This window comes from Acanthaster planci, linkage group LG12, assembly GCF_054643075.1.
Source record: "Acanthaster planci isolate LZ-2023a linkage group LG12, COTS_SCS, whole genome shotgun sequence".
Taxonomy (NCBI): domain Eukaryota; kingdom Metazoa; phylum Echinodermata; class Asteroidea; order Valvatida; family Acanthasteridae; genus Acanthaster; species Acanthaster planci.
This window is the reverse complement of record NC_141788.1, coordinates 7,008,365-7,029,194: the sequence shown is the minus strand read 5'-3', so window position 1 is coordinate 7,029,194 and position 20,830 is coordinate 7,008,365. Positions and strand designations below refer to the sequence as shown.

At 43.4% G+C, this 20,830-nt stretch overlaps 1 protein-coding gene across 12 annotated transcripts in view; it reads right to left on the bottom strand.

Annotated features, from left to right (window-relative positions):
• Positions 1 to 20,830, bottom strand: part of LOC110977700 (cAMP-dependent protein kinase catalytic subunit alpha-like) — a 61,432-nt gene that overhangs the window by 36,126 nt on the left and 4,476 nt on the right. For 3 of the 12 annotated variants that reach the window (XM_022232039.2, XM_022232042.2, XM_022232041.2), the window contains exon 1: positions 513 to 752. The exons of 8 other annotated variants lie outside the window; for them this stretch is intronic. In XM_022232039.2, the coding sequence (XP_022087731.1) occupies positions 513 to 561 (49 nt within the window). In that variant the 5' untranslated portion in view covers positions 562 to 752. Of the gene's footprint in view, positions 1 to 512; positions 753 to 20,830 lie in introns of those variants that run through there. One more of the 12 variants, XM_022232043.2, reaches the window with a different exon arrangement.

Here is a 20,830-nt window from a genome sequence, read left to right as displayed (position 1 = left end):
CTCTTCGAGGAATCTGAAGCAAATCAAATTCAATGACAACAGTACTAGTAACATTAATAGTGTAGTACAACTTTAATAGTTTAAGCCCCTATTTAATTGTATGATGTAGGCCTATTAACACCTGCAAAGCTACGAAACAATATATGCCTGGCTTAAGACATGTAAGAAGCAGTATCTAGGTACAATGGAACATTGTAGGCCTAGGCCTAAGTCACTAGCAACTAGTCTGCATGCCACAGTGCTAGTTTGTTGGACTTGTTAATTAAGGGCAACTCTAGTCCGTAATTTTTTGGGGAAACATCAATTTTGACTGGAGACAGCTAGCTGGTTTGTACTTTTTCACCCAGATTCTCAGCTGCATGTATTTTACCCATGCTACAAAACATACACAGTAGCACTTTCGCTGCCTATGACAGTTGTCATACACCACACACACAGCAGGATCTCACAGAACGAAAATCATGACAGTTAAGAGGCATAAGCTCGGACCTACAGACAACACAAAAACCAACCACTTATATCCTGGTTCGGCCCCGGTTTTGAAGTTGGAGTGTTCCCCATTCTGGTCGCTGGAAGACAGATCCTTCCGCAGTAAATAGTGGGGAAATCCACGGGAGTAAGATCACAGTGGGAGAGTAGGCAGCGTTGCTATATTTCCATCAAAATTACAGAGTTACAATATCGACCGCACGTCCTGCAAAACATCAGCCGACAAACCCCCATCATCATGCATTATGTACGCTGTACACACATATACATATACGTGAGCACCATGCATACAGTGCATGACGGGTTTATCCATCCGCGACAAATTGAACTTTCTTGTCATTAAATCGATTCATTAACGACACTCAGAGGCAGCGTGTTGCTTGTAGCAGAATATTCTAGTACAAAAAAACGACGAATCTGTGAATTTAAGTAGACTTGGAAGAACAAGAGGCAACTATTTCTTAGAGGCGAAGGTGACTAACAAAAATCCGCCGGATGTCCATACGGAATTGTGGGCCGCCTAATTTTCACAGGCCGTGTCTGAATCATTTTGGCTGTGGCTCAAAGTTACACACGAGTCTACATAGACAGAGGCTGTAGCCACTTCCCGTAGAGTAATGTCGATCGAATGTGACACAGTCGTACATGTACATGTTTTTGTACACATCACCAGCAGGCCCGCCATGAGGTTGGTAGTGGCCTCGGCGCACCAAAGGGTGTAGGCCTAACTCAAGAAAAATCTTCTTTCAGAATGACTCCAATTAAAAAAGCTTAACTGAGAAAGTAATAGCTTTTGGAAATTCAAATTGTACATGTATCTGCGGAAATAATAGGTCTGCGTTGACAAACATTATCATCTTATGAGGCCTATATTTTGAAGTCCGGTTGAGAAAAAGGGGCCAACTATGAAATTTTGGTAAACAACGTTCAGAGGTGGTCATTTTTCCCTTAAGTTGGACGTCTGCAATTTCTCGAGAACTTTATTGAATGGTCATTCTCAGACAGGTATTTTTAAAATCTGTTTTGGTCTTTTTTTAGGGAGAGGGGGTGCTCTGGGAGAAATAAGTAGACATGTGAAAGGTAGGGCTGCTGAATTCGTCAGGAAACTGGGCCAATTGGTTTCTCTTTAGTTCAGACGTTCAGGGATTGGGTAGGCCTACCGTCACGCGTTATCCTTGCCCGATTAAAAATAGCCAAAGATGTTCACCGACAAAAACAACCAGACCAATTCTGGGTTACGAACGCCGACGCGCAATCCTATAACTAATTAGCAGTTATACGCAAATACACTACTCAAAAGAAAAAATACTTAAGGACCACTTTTTATTTTGTGTACACTTTTTATATGAGATATTCAATTGCTGGAAATGTGCAGTTGATGTTATGAAACATTTTTGAAATGTTTTATTCCAGGGAGAACACCATTTAGACAAACGAAAAATGAAAGAACTACACCCCACTCATTGCTTGGAAAAAATTCCAAGTTAAAAAAGTGGTCCTTAACTTTTTTGAGTAGTGTAACTAGGACGTCATTGAGATCTGCATGGTAAACACTAGAATGACAGCAAATCGCGTCTAAGAAGAAAAAATACATATAGGCGGCATGTACTGACCACGCAGTGCTCACTGCACCTTGGTACTGGTTTGTAAGTCACCGTGGTGTATACACTGATTTCTTTACACGAACTTCCCGTTACTGAACAAAATGTTGACGTCTCTCTTATCGCAAATAAACGTTTACAAAATTACTGCAGCCAAGCATCGCCAAAGCTTGGATGTCAGTAGGATTAGCCCAACCTGGCTGCACTCCGGCTCAGTTTCTGACTGAATAGAAATCGGAGCCGAGTCTGCCGTGGTGTATGCCCATGGTGGCAGGTCTGGTCCACTGAACCTCCTTTATTGCCACAAAAGGTTCTCGCCGAGGAGCTAGCCCACTGCAGGGAGGCATCGTTTATTCAATCAACGGCATGAGCTTCATTTCAGAGGAGGGCACCCCCCTCCAATTTCACACACACGACAAAACTGTTTGAGACTTTTAAAGTTTTCCGACATATTCCAAAAGATTCAAGTGCAATTCTAAAAAAAGTAAAAACCTTTCTCACAAAATGCAATGAGAATGCGACCCTTGAAACTAGAGCCGACAAGAACCGTCAGCAACCTGCTGCCAACATGCGTCTCAGCTCATCCCGCTCAACAAAGATCAAATTGGTTCATCAAAAGAGGGCGGTATGCAAGTAAATCGTGGCCGTAACTTCGCGAGACAAACAATGGAGTACCTATTTTAGTTTAACACGATGGAAATCAAGCCATTAAATCCTGACACCGAGTATTAATTTTTACATAAAGCTGTGCTCCAAGCTCTATGATTTTAACATTACCACGTGGCTTGGCCTACCTTAAAGCAGGTAGCAGGCGGTGTTCTTTTGGGAGGAATAAATTCTCAGGTAATCCACGTCTTGCACTATGTATATAGTGTATCACATAGTGAATAGTGTATTACAAAATACAGTCGCTTGTATTTTGAAACACGAAGATAATCGTTTAAGGAATACTTTAATTGCCTCGTGGTTATCAAGGATCAGAACGAGTTGGGTGAAAACGCTTATCAGTTTTGATGAGGCACTTCTTTCTCTTTAAGGAAAATTAATCTTTGAGGAGGCAGGCCTCCAGAAGCGCGCTCTTACAGGATGAGCCCACAGATTTAGTTATGCATAAGCCTGGCTGGCAAATATTGGTACTTGTTGCAATACCATTAGCAAACAATGGCTACGAGTGCAGATCTTGCATTGATAAGCTTTGGGACATGCACACTGTGCATTACCACTGCAGGTCTGGATTAATCAATTAATTATGCAAATGGCCAGGCATCTATATTCAGCACACAACAATAGGCTGATCAGGGCTTAAGTTGACGTCGAGACAATTATGACAGTCGTAATACTGATGGGTTGTTAAAATCCTGACTTCTTTGAAGATGATAAATAAAAGTGTTATACACTGCAAGATAACAAAAATGGCGTTTATTTGGTTAGCATGAATATTGTTCTGTTCATTCACAAAGAGAATTGGTACTTTTTCTATGACGACGACTCATTTTAGCCACCGTGCTGGACGGGGCCTATTCACTACAACCGACAATACCATCAACGAAAGGTAATTTTCCAAGAACATGGAGAGTGCCGTTCTTGCTGTTGGACATTTCAATGTTCGCGTACATTTGTTTCGTGTACCGTTCAGCTACGCACTTGCCATTCAGCCCACCATGAAAAGCAACAGGTATCTACAGGTTACAATGGCCCCTGCATTGATACGGTCGCCATGGCAACACGTGGAAGAAAATTACCGGCCTCGCGGCGATAATGAAGAGCAGCGGGCGTGACGGCCAGGCGCACCTAGTACGTACGGAAATGACGAAGATAACAAAATGGTTCGGGTGAGAGCACGGAAGAGTGCTAATGGGTCCATTCCAATTAATTTTGCGAATGCATTTCTCGCACAATCATCAGTAAAACAACACATCGACTGACACTCGCGAACCGTTCTAATTAGAACAAAACAAGAGCCGTTTCTCTTGTTTATGCTTACTCAAAAATAATAAACATCAGACGGCTGCTTCATTTCCAGATGGATGTCACCACGGTGTACTCTCCAAATTTGAATCGAAATCATCTTGTTTCGAATCAGAGGGAGGGAATTTTCACGAGATTATATTTTCACTCCGGGGCATTTAGAGAGTAGTTTCGGCTTTGTGTTGCGGTGTACATACAAAGCAATGGTTGTGTGTGAAATAACAAGTGCCAACGCGACTTGACGTCAGTTTCTGCGCCTTTATAAAAAAAAAACTCTGGGGAGAAGAGAATTCAAACTAAAGAGCGAAAGCTATGAACGGGAAAATGGTCTATACACAAATACTGCGCCTCGTGTGTACTCAGGCAGTTTCGTCTGAATTGCTTTTTCAGATTTTTCACGGAGAGGCGACTTCTGCAAAGTGCGCCCTCATCGAGATCGCTTTTTGTGTTCGAGTATTATTCTCGCAAAATACCCTGTATTTTAATTATTATATTGTACGTGGACAGTAAGTGAAGCTGTTTATTTCTGTCGCGGTAATTCTTCCATTAAATTACAAATGGGCGATTAAAAATTTATAGGCCAACTGCAGAATATAAAGGAAAGACGCGAGACAATCCCATGACCTTCACTAGGAATTTATTGACACTGATCCGAAAATAGGCATGGTATGGAAAATGCCGTCTACATCGGCAACGGGAGAGATCCAAAGCTGTTCTGGTCAATATGCAATGGAACATGTAGAAAACTGACACCATCAAACTACAAGTATCAATGTCAGGCTATCCAAACCAATCCATGAACATATATATACAATCATTGCAACGGACTTCATTATTTGGAAGCGAGCGTCCAGGGCGATGCAGGCCATTTCTCGTACTGCGCACGCTCTACCGAGCTGCACTTTGTCCGTACCGTTGCTTAATTTGCTCTTGTAGACTGTGCATGGTCGAGATCTTCCATAAAAGCATCAATTCGGCTTGACATGACACAGCCTTCGTTTCATCGAATCATTTGATTGTCAGGTCATCTCTATAAAAAAAATCCCCAATGACTGAGTCACAGTCTGTCCTTGCTTGGAGGCACTAGCTAAGACAGGAGGCACTAACTAGGACAGAAAAGAAACCTTGCACGGCCTCACTTTAGGGACGTGCTTTTATCCGTTTAAAATTCTTGATTCCAAGAAGAACGGATTTGGGAGATTATAGATTTCCAGCGGTCGGCAAAGGACAGTGCGCCGGGATTAGACAGTCAATAACCGTTTGTATTAGCTGGGTCTGGTTCCGGCCGCGAGCACTTCGTGCTCTACGAAACATGCACTTATTTTGTACCGTGTAACAGCGCTACCATCATGTTGGTGCGTGAGGGCGTTCTCATTTCCCTATGAGGTTAACAACCGATGTGTCAGGTTTACAAAAAAATGAACCAAGTTTTCTATCTTTTGACAACCACCATCATTGAAGACCTGTCACTATAATTTTACCATCACAACACACTGAGGAAAGTGAGAGCATCAGGGCATTTACGAATAACTTCGGATGTGCGAGCTTCAGGTTAATGCTCCTTTTGTAAGTTCCTGTGACCTTTAGAACTGACACCTGGTTCCATTTTCTGGGACAGGAGCAAAATCTTAGTGGCTTAAGTTGAAAGTTATTTCCAGTCTTTGAACATCAACGTCCTCAAAAAAGTTCTCGAGCCAAGCCGAAGCCGAATCCGGTTGAAGCCGGATTATGCCTATAGCTGAACGATAACATGGTGAAACGGGCTGGACGCTGCTCTCCATATTCGACACTAGTTGGGGGAAATGAGATGGGGACAAGACCTACAGATCGAGTGACAACCATTTGTCACTATTGTCCACCTTTGTCGGGTATCTAGGATATGCTTTATGCACAAGTTACCAGGAGAAATCTACCGATAGTCGACAAATGGTCGCCCCCCCAATTTTGCTCACTCTTGCATACTTTCCCAAGACCGGGTCCGTGTTACCTAGTCACGACAGGCATATAACAATTCTACAAGAGAAGGCTTCCATAGCCGCACGAGCTATTTCAAGACACGCCTTAATATTTAACCTTCTACACTGCCCTCAAGCGTTTCAAGTGACAGCTACTGGCGGCATGAGAGTTCGCCCAGGCAACATAAAGAATTCAGGCGGAGGCATTTACCGTCAAACAACCACCCAAGTACTTTAATACACGTATCTAAAACTGCTGACTGGCACCGGCCGATGGAATTACATATGTAGCCCCAGAGCACGGGAGACGAATGACGGGCACCTGTACGGAGAGCTACAATGCATGCCAACTTGGTGACAGAACTGATCTGACAGTGACCATAGAGCAAGGATTCTTGCTCTATGCTGTGACAGACGAGGGACACGGTGGCAAGATTCGTAAATATATGTCTCGAAAATCCCATGGAAATAATTTACAGATTTGGTTAGAAAAACTGCTACACCAACACAAAGCTTGAGTTCTGAACTAATATGGGCCTTCACGGAACAGTTTATGGAAAACCTGTATGTCGAAGCGGAGGATGATTAAATATCATTTGCAAGAAAGTTCTTGCCACAAGTGGTCACCTTTCTCAACAGCATTTGTTACAATTTCAAAATCATGTGAGACAGATTTCGTATAATAAACCAAAATACCACAAGTGTATCACCAAACATTCGACAGACGTAGCAATTATTGATAATGAAACCAGTGAGATCGCGTTGGTTGCTAGGAGTGGCGAGCTACCAAAAAAAACCGCCGGAACTATACATCCGAATCCCCGCCTCCAGCTTGCGTCCGATCGATTGAGAACCTTAAAAATATCATCATAAACAAGGAGATCGATCAGCCAATTAGCGGATTGCTAGAGCCGTAATTTCGTTGCCTGGTGCTGTTGCTTAAGAATCCGTTATCTCTGGCTGCTTAGAAGCTACGTGCACAGTGCAAAGCATGCGCCTAAACAGAATTAGTATGCATTATGTACACTAAATTAATGTAAAATGTTGATGTATGGCCTATGTATGGCTTGCTCATAATATACAGGATAGGTAGAAGGTATATTATTTTATGATTTTTTTTTTTTGGTTACAACAGGGAGAAATCATAATCGCAACGAGAAAGTTCTGACGAGGCCTGCATGTGTTTGCTACACTATCACATCGTCGTTGGCAAGTTTATGAAACGACTATGAATAGATAATTAAGTCGGAGAACTTATGTGTAGGGGAACGCTTTTTTGGGGGGGGAGCTATGGACCAATAGAATGCATTTACAGTTATTTTCATTGCCATGGAAACCAAGGCAGGTGTTATGTGAGTAGGCATATACAGGTGTAAATGAACGGAGGGAGAGAGTCTCGAAATTGGATTATGAGGCTCATCAGGCCTGACAAGAGCATGATTCTGTTTTCCCCTCTCCACAGTTGAAGAAAACGATACCGGCAGTACGGCCATATTACACAGCCATCGATGATACAGTGAAGCCTTCGTCTATGATTATATCGTCACGGAAGACTTATACGAGCTGGCACATAGGTCTCCTAAGGTAATCATACCCGCCCGGCTATATTTAGTAGATGGGGCTTAGAGGAGCTCATGGTTCTGCGGCAGTTCACCCTTGCTGGGTAGAAATGCAAAAAAAAAAGCACACTCTGGGAAATTTATTGGGGCAGACGGTCAATCCTCTCAGCTAAGCCTCGGCTTGTGTATATTCAGCGACAATCCAGGCTGCGCGATGCGACGAAGGGGCTAGCGGCCCGGCAGGCCATCAGCCACGGCGCATGCACCACGCGTAATGGTATATCACCCTCCATGCGATACGGCCCGTATCAGACCTAATTGACATCGAGGGTAATAACACAGACGTTATGCGACCCGCATAACCAACTACAGTGGCAGTTGGGCACGGGGGAGGGGGAGGGAATTAATGAAGACTGCCAAGCAGCTCTTGATGGTGTCCTTAATTACACCCGTGAAGTAAAGATCTACACGGTCTGATATCGGACTCGGTCTCTTCGGTGTCGAAGTACATGTACATGTACATGCCCGAGACGTAAAATGCCCCATGCCACACTATATTTAGCTTGATGTAAACATGTCTAGCTAGGGTAAGGTCTAACGCGCAATTTTGGCCAGGCGGTGTCGCGGAATGAAGAAAAATGAGAAAAATCGGAAGAAATCTGCTTGAGAGTGTGTTTTGCGACTTTAACGAGCTTAAACTGACTGTGAACAAAACACAGGTCGCGTTTAATTACAGTCATAGGTCTAAGTGTTTGGTTTCAGACAAGCGCTTTCTACGTGCACACACTTCCAGAATCGACACTCAAATGACGTTTCCACGGAGTTTCAACAATCACGATAAAAATTACGTAGGCCTCTTTCCTTATTTCAGAGCAAGTCCAAGCAGCTAAGTAGCTAGTGGCATATTTAACAATAACAATGGGATTCCACTGGCTCAATTACAACGCTCCATCCCTTTACAATCGCCGCCGTTTCCCGACAGAAAATTATATATGTAACTGGACTAAGGCAGAGCACATCTTTAAAATAAAGTTGGCCACGCGTGTATAATATTTTCAAGGAATTCACTTAAAGCACCTTGTGAATAAAAAAAGCCGTTGACAAAACATTTCTTTCCAGTTTCTCTAACCCTCGCTCTTGCACTTCCCACTCATTAGTGTCGTTCCTGATTTTGTCACGATCTCCAGCCGTCCATAGGACGCGCGGGGCCCAGGGGCGCTGAACCGCACTGCGCTCGGGAAATTAATCTTTTCCTCCCGCTTGACTCTGGGCCGGGGACGGGACGAAAGCCGATTTACTGTGCGGGGGAAAAAAGAGGGATGATGTTAAGCGAATTTTACCGATTGCACTGCGGTGTTGACGTTCAATTCTATAACGAAGCGAGGACTTAGAGAAGTCTTCGCTAAGTGCCTGCCCAAACGGGTCAAAGCAGATAAAATGACGGAGCGAGTTGATTTTCATATAATACTGAACGATGGTTTTTTTTCAGATATTGCAGGTACAGTAGCTTCGGAACTATGTCCAGGTCGACTACAGTAACTTTCATATTAGTTTAAAGCTACCATAGATGTACAAATGGCCAAGAAAAAAGTTGGAAAATTTCGACGTAGTGACTGTCGTATACTTGACTTAGCTATTTTGTCGGAACCAAAAGTAGATTTAAAGCGCCCTCCATAGTCCAGACCTGAACTGCGCCCTCCAGCGGTGCAATGTTGCCTCTCCTACATGGCACAACCGCAAGCCTTACTTAGGCCGTGTCTGAAACGGGCCTCCAGAGCTACGGCTAGGTCTATTGTCTACGCGTCTCCACACATTTCCAATGGAGCGAAGACCTAGACCTAGCTCTAAATAAGAGATTCGGATGCAGCCCTATTTTGCCTCTCCTTTGTCAGCACAAGTTGACGCGTAAACAACATACAACTTGGAGTAGGCCTATACTGACAAGTTAACCTCCAAAGGCCTTCCCTCTAAGAACACTTGTGCGTCATAAGAATAGTCAGACGAACGGCAGTATGAGGTATATTTCGCCGACACAACCTGTAAGTCGAGATTGGGCGGCCTGTTCTTGACACGGGTTTCTTATTCTCGCCCTCGAACGGCGGGGGCACGACCAAAGAACACTGTTCTCGGAACGGGATCACACACCACCTCCTCTTCGGGGTTTTACACGAACACACAGAAACGCTCGTGGGATTTGATTTTTGAGCAGCCGCAAAAACTACCGAGAGGGCTTACAGAGTCAAAGACAATGGAAAGTTTTGACAAATCAACATTAATAATTTTCTATGACAGTAATGAATTTTTTTTTTAGGGAAAAGAAGTTAGCACAGTTATCCAACATTAACTCTAAAAGAACGCACAAGGATGCCGCCATGTTGCATGTTACTTTTGCAACAAAATAACTATACCAGCAATGAGCGGTTCCAGCGGCCGACCCACAAACAACAAATCGAGCTGTTCGTGAACATACGAGAACAAGCCGCCCGAACTCAGCCTAATGTCTAAGTGGTGTAACTGTATGGACCATAATAAAACCTAGCAGACTATCAGGAATGCTTCTCTGGTTTCGTTTCCCGCCCAAACGTTTCGTACTTTGCTCTGGCACCCCGCAGGCAACGCACCGGAGTAAATTACGTTTTACACGTGGGACCACTCACCAAAGGTTGTGCAGCTTGCGCCTAAAATAGAACTTGGAGCAGTAACCGAAGCTGATAAATCTGGGATACTTTGGATAATGTGCCGGCGCGCGGGATGCTGCTTTGAAGAGGCGGCAAAAGAAAGTGACAGATTGCCTGTGGAGTTCAGGCCTGTGAAAAACCCGCTACGGGTAGCTAGTTTATACAACCTGTGCACTGCGCGTTATACCATAGATGGGTTTGTAGCTCTATGGTTATACCATCGTGGCGGGGTACCAACAGCCATATTGATAATGAGTAAATCGATGATGTGATAATGACATATGATCTCAGGACACGATCAGTTAGTTAGTTTGTTATGTGGAAGTGAGAGTATATTTCCGTGTCTAGTTTTAGACAGTCGGTCGACGCAACGTCTAAACTGCATGTACATGTTTTAGTCTTTTAGCTTTTGGGGTCAACTGAATGAAAGACCGTCTCGGGTTAAACGCTGATCAATCTGTCGTATAAGAAAAATCACAATCTGTCAGATTCAATTCGAAAATTCCGCATTGTGACTAATTTCACCCCCTAAAACATGCATGTATTGAACAAAAAACATCACTTCTGAGAAAGGATAGAGGATTCTTGAACCAAACAGTGAAGTATTCAAAGGCGAGGGTGGTCGAGGGAGCATCCTTTGGTCGGGCAATTCAGCCGGTCGTTTCGGCGCGGCTGTATCGTAGGTTCAGGGGATAATTCTCTTCCAAATCCTGGCTTGCCCTCGGATGATTCTCAACTGGCTTCAACCTGGATTGCTGATACCACGCTTTAAAGATCGGCAAGGCAAAGGGTGGCTGTCTAGAAAAGTTTATAATTATATTCTGGGTTGTTTTTGTCTTAGGGACCGCCTCGCATAAAACAAGCTAATATCAACCTACACATCGTTCGACATAAAAATATAATTTTGGAAACCCTTGCTAATGATACAAAATACAAATGCAGACATTCGACTGAAGAAAAAAATCGGCGTTCTTCTGACAAGATCTCTTCCTTTCTGTTGCAAAACATTGAAACTCTTTTGTACAATCCGCACTGAATTTCCCCCAAGGTAAGTCACTGTTTTGAGAATATGATTCCTCTGCGTCTCTAATTTAAGTACATATGTAAAGCCACCCTAAAATTTAATGTATACGCTGCCAACTGTTACGAGTACGTTTAACAGGTCACATCTACAACACAGCGCCCTCTTCCGGCCGGAAACACATTACGAGGGAACCTATTACAGGTACAATTTGAAACTCTCAAGCAAGCGTTTCCAAGGCAAGGACCCAGCAGACAATTCAAACCACTATGGTCTCCAGTTAGTACTTTAAGCGGGGAAAAATCAACAAAATCCAAGGGGTTAAATTCCTTCAGTGTAATTCAAACATTTACAACGACGTTCATGAAAGCCGGCAATATTGTGTAAGCACTTTATACGCTGACCTGTAACCGGGCGTCATTGACCATGGTATCTTCTGTCGTCATTGGTGTCCAAGTAACACCAGTCAGAATCGCGGATCAAGTTGGTTTTAAACGGTCGTACCTGAAAGGCACTATTCATGCAAGCATAACGACATGTACCACAATATTAAGCATAATGTGGATTTATACTAAACAGGTCAGCAAAGCTCATTATCTAGGTCAGGTTTTATGTTTTGTGATGTTATTTGCACAATAAATAGTTTTCAGAGGACTATGTTTCAGAATGGGCCCGAAGCTTGAGTCTGGGGCTAGGTCTAGGTCTTCAATGGTTGCAAATACATGCTAAAAAAAGGCGTAGCCGAATGATCGTTTTGTATACTACATCTGACATGGCGAAGCCCTCCTGACTGTCAGAGAATTATTTTTCGCGTCTTTGATGAGTTGCCCAATTGAGGATAAGGTAGCTCATTTGGCCAGCCGACCGAGGAGGCGATAAAGCCGAGGGGAAAACTGTCTAAGGTACCGTCAGGCCCCGCGGAGCACCAAGCCATGAATGATGGATGTGCGTTGGTCGCTCGACGCACCGTCTGAACTGCACGTACATGTACATGTATATGCCGAACTGCCCCACGTACAGACACCCTCACTGCGTGCAGACGCGTCTAATTTCGGTATCACCGATTTTTAATAGTGAGTCAGGAACCCCCAATGTGTAATTAACATTTTTATGACTAATTCATGTCTGAAGATAGGTTGATAAAAATAGGATGCTGATGGCGTACAGAGGAGCATAGCATTTCAGAGTCTGTACAACGCGGCATGCAAACGATTTTAACATGATGCAAGTAGCTCAGAAACAAGGAGGGCCACCGAAACGAGTTCACTGAGAACTTAAAAGTTTGCTAGAATGGATTTCCTTGCATGTTGTAGAGACACCCGTAAAGTAATAACAAGAACACGACTAGACTTAATTCCAGTCTGTACTGTCGCTGCCAAATTATCAAAATGGCTACCGATGACACGTGTGAAATCTAAGAATGGCCTCATCAGATTTATTCTTAGTGATATGACTACACTATGACAATAGGACAACCACGACAGATGGACGCACGCTTATTTCATATTCAACCCTTGATTTTCAAGACCTTTGTAGACCCACGGCACTAGCTTTCTACACGCAATGCCCTTCATCGTCAAACGTTGGTAATACAGTATTCATTTTCAACAGTACTTTTAATCGCAGAGGTAAATAAATGCCAAACGAGCAAATACTCGCGTCACTTGGACTTCGAGCTGTTATGTCAAGAAAAAAAATGCTGTCTAAATAGCGCAGATGGACAAATCGACGAGTGGTTTGTCTGAATACACGCATACACTTCACGTCCAGACCTTTGAATGAGCAGAAATTTGCGCCTAAATAAAGCCGAATATGTACCAATTATAGTCACACACCAGCCACAGTCATTCATGAAGCATGCATGCCAAACTATAATTTTCAATGCTGGATTAGTTTATGTTTGTGATGAGTTTTATTTTCTCACAAAGAGCGAAGACACTTTGAATGAAATGATGTTTTCTGAAAGTTTGACATCAAATCTTCTTTTCTATATGCATTAAGTTCTATTTTTGCAATATCTGTGCCTTTTTAAAATAATATATCACTGCAAGTTTCTAAAAAAAATGTATCTGTCAGCAAGCCAGTAATCGCTGACCAGGTACGGCGTTTGTCTCAGATACCGTGCACGATATGGGGCTGATGGGTAACCCCCCCCCCCACATGTCCAATCCCCATACACACGCTAGGCTATTGTTACTTAACACATCCCCCATAGAAGTCTGTAAAGAATTCCTGAGATTCCGATCAAACAATGACCAAAACAAAGGCGGGGGGTTCTCTCCGTCCCATATCTCGCATTATAATGTCTGACCTCCTTGTGGCGTTATGGAGTGCTCTACTGGGGAGCCAGTGAGGGGTTCCCTGGAGGGAATCATTTCTCATCCGAGGAAGATTTGGACCAAGCTAATAAGTGGACTTATGAGAATCTCTCCGCGATATTTTGATCCCCACATGATATCTCCCTTGTGGCGTATCTGCCTGCATGATCGTTAACGAGATTGACTCTCCTCGTTGGTTTAGAACAAGACGGCAAGCCAGACAGCAAACGATGTTGAACTACAAGTACTTCCATCAGCAATTAAAGGATGTTCCATTATTTCAAACTGTATAAATTGGTCTTAAGCAGTGACATTTATTCATGGGCCCTTTGAAATAAAAAGAAACTTTGCGCATGGGTTTTCTTATGTTGTATGGTTCACGCATATTTGTTTAAAATAAAGTACGACCTCGCAAATATAAATGGAATTTCATTTGTACCAAAGGTCAAATTCTGAAGTTTGGCCAATGCATTACAAAATTTGGGCAAGCTGGGCTCTGTGCAAAAAACGGTAACCAGATAGGCTACTGGTGTCTATTCACTACAAGCACGGCAGGTCAATAGCCGTTGGACAGGTGAGCGTTTCAAAATGGCGCACGCGACACATTGGTCGAGTTCGGGCGGTCTGTTCTTGACACGGGTTTCTTGTTCTCGCGCTCGAACGGTGGGAACACGACTCAAGAACACTGTGCTCGGAACAGGATCACACACCACCTCCTCATCAGGGTTTTACAGGAAAACACGAAAAAACTCGTGAGATTTTGATTTTTGAACAGCTGCAAAAAGTGGAGAGGTGGCTTCCAAAGCCATAGACCATGTAGACAATGGGAAGTTTTGCAACATTAACATTAATCATTTTCCCCAACACAGAAATGAATGTTCCTGTTTATATAGAAAAGAATTCAACCCATCCAAACCTTAACTCTCGAGTAACGTACATGGACGCCGCCATGTTGCATGTTGTTTGTTTCTTCGCGGCGTTCGAGCGGCCGACCCACGAATAACAAACCGAACTGTTCGTGAACATACGGGAACAAGCCGCCCGAACTCAGCCATTGTTCGTATATACACGCACGTGTTCGCATTTTGTCAAAAATCATAAATGTGTATAACGCTACCTTTTTCATAAACAAGTACAACAGACAGCTTACCACAGCATCAAATTAAATACATGAATGGAAAGCAACGAGTTCAATGGGAAGTGGCCCAACGGCCCTTTACCGATTTCGGTATTTATCAACAATCAAAATTACACTTGAGATGGCCGATTTTAAGTCTGAAGTTAACGATCGTTGATACACCATTGGCTCTTATCAGAGTTTATGTAACGCCAAGTGTCACTTTAATGAGCATGTTCGTATGCTGAGCTAATATTCAGATGAGACCGAGTCAAAAATAGTACAGTCATGACATTGTGCATGGACAGTATATCGCACATTATCCCTCGTCGGTGATGGTAATTCTGTTTGACTGAAATAATCGTTCCGGCGTTCAGCCTGTGCTCCCATGAAACTTGGGTCCACGATACCCGTGGAGTAAAATCGCTTTCCCTTTAACGTGACCCGTACAAAATACTAACAGCATCCTGAAATACGGTAATTATACTCAGCGACCACACAAGGCAGAGGTTGATATGGTTGGCCAAAAGTCAGCAAGGCACAAGGGACTGCAATTCTATTTTTAGACACAACAGCGCGCAATAAAATTGCCTTGGGAATTGATGCTGGCAGTGAGCGGTGTCAGATTTGATATCGAATCATCATATCCACGTCTTATGTCTGGAAAGAATCAAGCGGTTTAAAGTGTCGCACATCTATATTTTAGCATGCCTTGTACATGGTATCAATGTTCAAGGCGTTGGATCCAGTCACGTGACGCATGAAGAGCTTTAAAACGGGTCATGACTGGAAAACCAGTCTCTCGTTGGCAATCGTAGAACTTCAATGAAATGGGACCAGGAAATGTAGTCTCTGATGGCAACTTTGTAACAGTGTAAACAATGACAGAACCCGCCACTGATGGCAAGCCGGCGGCAACTGGCAGAAAGAAATTGATTTTTTTTTTCCGATGCCAACTTTTTTCCGACGACTGTATTAAATAGGTCGCGATTGCCTTGCGCAACGCGCACTGTCTACAGCTAGATAAAGTAGAGCGGGACATCATGTCTGCTCATTTTTACATGTACATGTACGTCTAACACTCGTTCGTTTCTGCAAGCAGGGAGGAAGAGCCAGTGGCACTTAGACAGAATTCCTCGAAGAATCACCATCTTCAGGGCGGTGTTAAAGCTCAGGGGAGCATAAGTCCTTCTCATGTTTATCAAGTGAGGTTCCGCGCGACAGCCAAGTTGCAAGGAGGAATTTCGCCCCTAGGGATATCAAATTGCATGGTGAAGAAAAAACGGCAGTTGTCCACAAAATTTGGAGTAGAATTTGCTAGTGGGTTTAATGTCGGTGTCAGAGTAACATGCACTCCCTGGCAAAAAGTCATGCGTCTTGGGAATGACAATATTCCGAGAAAACGATTTGAGCAACATTTCTAACAGTAAAAGCCAACTGGTACAAAAGTGCGAGAACTGTGGATCTCATCCTTGGACAGAACTAATTGCTCTGTAGGAGTTCAGACAGTTGATATTTTGACCAATGCAACATTGGGCAGAAATTGCTATGTACATTATAACGTGTTTTCGAGTGTGTCTCGCTATGCAGCGATACAAGCTACTGCTTCGTGGACTACATATTTGAAGGTGTTAAGCAGAGATTATGTATGAGAACTGCTACGCTTAGCGAGCTTAATTCTGTCATAGCTACTGCTTTGGGTTGACGGCACAATAAAGAGGGGGTGTCGTTGCAATCCTGGTATGGCTCTGATCTTCAGCGCCTGTGATAACGTCCCTGATTTACGGGCCTACTGCAGGGGTGTGCCACGCCGGAGACACCCGGTGCAGAAACCAGGACTTCACCGCTGAGTCACAGGAACCATACGTCGGAACTCTGGGCGCTGCCACATCACTGCCATTAATCGCCCAACTCGCCGTCTACAGGGAGTTCTTCGGGGCCACATTATCCTCCAAATGTTTCGCAACACACAGGGGATTTTCTTGGCCCTCTCCCAAACTCTAAACGCAGGCGTGACGACACTGTGGAAGTGCATAATTTTCAGGTAATTTCCGCGTTCTTTGCAGCACACAAGCTCATTTTTGTCAAAAGTTTTCAGACAGCTTCAATAGCTATTTTAAAGCTGGCGTTGTTGGGTATTGTGATAGCTTAGCCAGCTGTAACAAAGGGGTTCTCCCATTTTCGAATCAGGCGAAGTCTCGTCATTACACAGTGGCCCCAGTTAACATTTTCAGGACATAATTATTGTTCCAAGTGCGGCAGCCCTTGTGCGGGGAACCCCTTTATACGGCTACGGAATGCACACTGCATAATTTATGGAGGAAAACGAATTAAATGCGCCATACTAAAGAAAGCATACAAATGTATCATACAACCTGTTCTGTGCAGTGTGTCAGGACAAGCCGGAACACAGATGGGCGAGGGGGGATCCGATTCGAGATTCATACAATGAAAAGAAATCAATCGAAAAAATCCATCGAGGGAACAATACTATGACAGCGTTAATCGATCGTTCACAATTAGCGATGTGCACTGCCTGTCTGACAACAAAAATGATTGCAAACACTTCAGCTGGTGAAAATATAAGCTTATGATTCATCGAATATGTCTTACATCCCTAAAAATGAGCCCCACTGCTCCAGCCCATAGATTTTCACCACTTTTAGTTTTATCACTTATAGTGCCGGGGCAACAGCACAACATACACGCTTTGCTCATTGATAATTTTTTCCTGTCATTGTCTCATGAACACCGAAAGAGGGCGCTTCAGGGGAAACAAGTAGTGTTGATGATGTTCGTAATCGACATACGCAAGTCAGCATCAAGATTCAGCGGTACACACAAGGTGCTTGTTTGGTATCAAGACGCATTTCAAATTCACATCGAACTGAAAATACACCCAGTGTCGTGTTAATATCGCCCCATCTACACGTTATATTCCTGCGGATGTTAATGGGACAAGAGCCCCTACACCATTTTTGTTTCGCTTTCATTTTCCCCGTCTTCCTTTTGTTAAACCTGTCAACACTTGACCTGTCTAACACCATACGTATCGCCTCGAATTTACAAACAGACAAGATTGTGTTGAAGTTTCTGTGGGTGTACGACTCGCGTCGAGAAATTCCGTCGAGTTCAACGGCAGAATTCGAGTTATGCACGGCATGTAATCCGTTCATGATTGATAACGATAATTTGTGTTGGCTTTACACGCTGACCTGGCGGTGGTACAGAGAACACGAGGTAATACCCTCGATATCAGGGGAAATGGCGATTCACTACAGCCGCGCGTGCTACACTCCGGTGTTGTGCTCAGTATACCAAGTACATGTACTGTACATGTACTGTACTTGTATCAAACAGAAAATCGAGCGTCAGACACTGGCCGCCATAAGCCTACCTGTAGTGTAAAGGCTCGCGTGCAAGGTCAACTTCGGGTCATGCATGTCGATAGGCTGGGCATCAAATCACCCCCCCCCCATAAGTAAGAAAATATTTGATAATTGGAGAAAAAGGCACAATCGTACTTTTTTCCTTACTAAAACAGGAATTGTGTCATTATCTTCCCCAATCAGAACAGTGGTGTGCGCATGCGTGCATTAATTATAATCTATTAGTTAAATAAATGACTGCACTTTAGAGACAGTGCAACGACCGACGGGCATCAGATCTCGTCTATTTACTCAACGCAAATCGTCCATTGCATCGCTGCTTCGTGTTGCTCCTGCTCTGATAGCATTACCTGTGCATTACATCCTTCAAACTTGATGCGATCATGACACCCGATGACACGATAATTTCAAATCAAATTGCTACATGTATCTGCAATCGTACGGCAGTCAGGATAGAAGCAGACTAAGTCTAGATTGGTGCAGGAATAAAGGATACCAGACTAGTCTTTTGGGGGAAGGCAAAAAACCGGTTTCGTTTAAAACGTCTCTCTGCACCAAAGAGTCGCCAAGACATCGAATTTGACCAAATAAACGAGGCAGCTCATGAAAAAACAAGGACGAAGTGAATCTATACATCGTCCAAACTTCAAAAGCTGAGAATTCCCACTGTTCAGACTGGAGTTATTTACAGAGACTGCAAACGCGGTGATCATAGTAGCTTATACATGTATAGACAGTCGATCATACATCCTATTCACATTGCGTACAACGTCCAACATAAGTTATAAAATCGTTGTTATATCTGCAATATCACGTCTGCTAAGCGATGATATCGCGCTCTCTGGAGTTTGAGCAGCAGCCAGTGATGAATTCAACGTACAAGCAAAAAGCAACATTCCTTTAACTTGGAGGATCAACTTTTGATGGCCGAACTGCAACTATACTCGGGAAAATTACTCGATTCCTGACGGGTAACTGACCCGACACGATTCAATGCAACCAAATTGACTCGACCCGATTTTCAAAAATCCAGTGAATATTACAGTACTGAAAATGACCCAGTTTAATTTCATGGAATTGCTGGCAAACTATAAATCGCGCCACCGAGAATCCCCACAGTAAGGATAGGAACGCATGGAAAAATTTCAAAGGCACTTGTCTGCACATCTCCATACCTGTCACAAGTGTTTACTTTCTAAATAGAAATTATTTATTCTACTTCGTGTTTAGCTTTGGAAATGGGCCATTCAAGTAAACTGACCACTGAGGTCGAGTTCTCCTGTCCGTTTGAGATGCGCCTTTTCCACATTCATCGAAATGTTTTGTCTCCAAACACACGAGTAGAAACAGGCTCTTCAGCTCAAGGTTGTCTTCTTTGTTGACTCTTTATGCGTTGGTCAATTCGGCTGGCTCTTCCACGGCCAAGACGCCGGCCAAGTACATGTAGATGTCCACTCTACTCGGCTAACGGTCAGCTAGTGCATGCGTAATAACACGCCAAAAAGTTATTCGTTGCGCCTACGAATTTAATTATTCCAATTTCTGTCCCAGTTCATACCGGCGTTATTCTTGGGACAAAAATGCTGGTATCATTTCGGCAGCTTAAATAAAGCACCCAGATTACGCAGCACATGGTGGGATAACAACACATTGCATGTCCTTAATATCAGATAGGCCTAATTATAATAATATGCCATATATCTGATGCGTTCCTGGACATCTTATCCACTACTTAAGTACAACAAATGAAACCTTTCCACCAAATATCGATTAAATTTATGAAAGGTATAATTGATTTGTTCCGTTCAGAAGAATGAGATATGTTTGAAATACTGAACTCCTTTTGACTTCCACTAGACAGAAAACATGGACAGCGTCAAATACCCAATATATTTTCACAAAGTGCAGCGACTCTGACCCTTAAATGGTCTCGACTACATACTGAGACACCATATTGATACCAGGATAACTCCCAAATCGTTTCGTGAAGCCTTCAGACAGGTGAAACAAAAAAGTTGTCCACTCCTCGACTGGGTGTGACTAGTTAATGGACGTATTGATCGGCAAGATGTCTTGTTGCTGGTTTGCCTGAATCAATGGTTGCGCGTCGCCGTGTACTTCAAACATGCGATAACACTGCCCGCGATCAAGGGTCGGAACACGGGCACTTTGTGGCTACCCGGAGCACGGTCGTCGATTGCAGTTGCATGGAAAGAAACCACGAGTATGGAATCGCAACTGGCAGAAGACAGAAACACAGAAACACAGCTCCGTACGACGACATATCAAAGACAACTTGAGATTCACAAATGAAATTTTGTCTTGGCAGGGTATCAAGTTGCAGACAACAGCACTTACAATGGAGGTTATAGAACAGAATAATTCCTGCGAAAATCAACCACAGAGTGACCCAAGTCTCGCAATTCCCATTCCAAATATGACATTGTGAGTGCATGTATACATGTACATTTGGGGGAAAAATGTCCCAAGATTTCGAAAAACTAAGTGTCTATACAGACGTTTCAAATGGGTTGTCTGCAGTATGGTTCGTGCATTCAATTGACAAATTTAAAACTAGTGCGCACGCCGCACAACATCTGACGATACAATAAGTCTCAAAGACTTCAGCAAGGTCTCAAGCTACACGACGAACGATGTTTCCTGTGTACTTTAGTTGTCTGCAAACCGGTTTCGATTTATGTTTGATGAATATAATTTGACGTTCTTAACAGGAA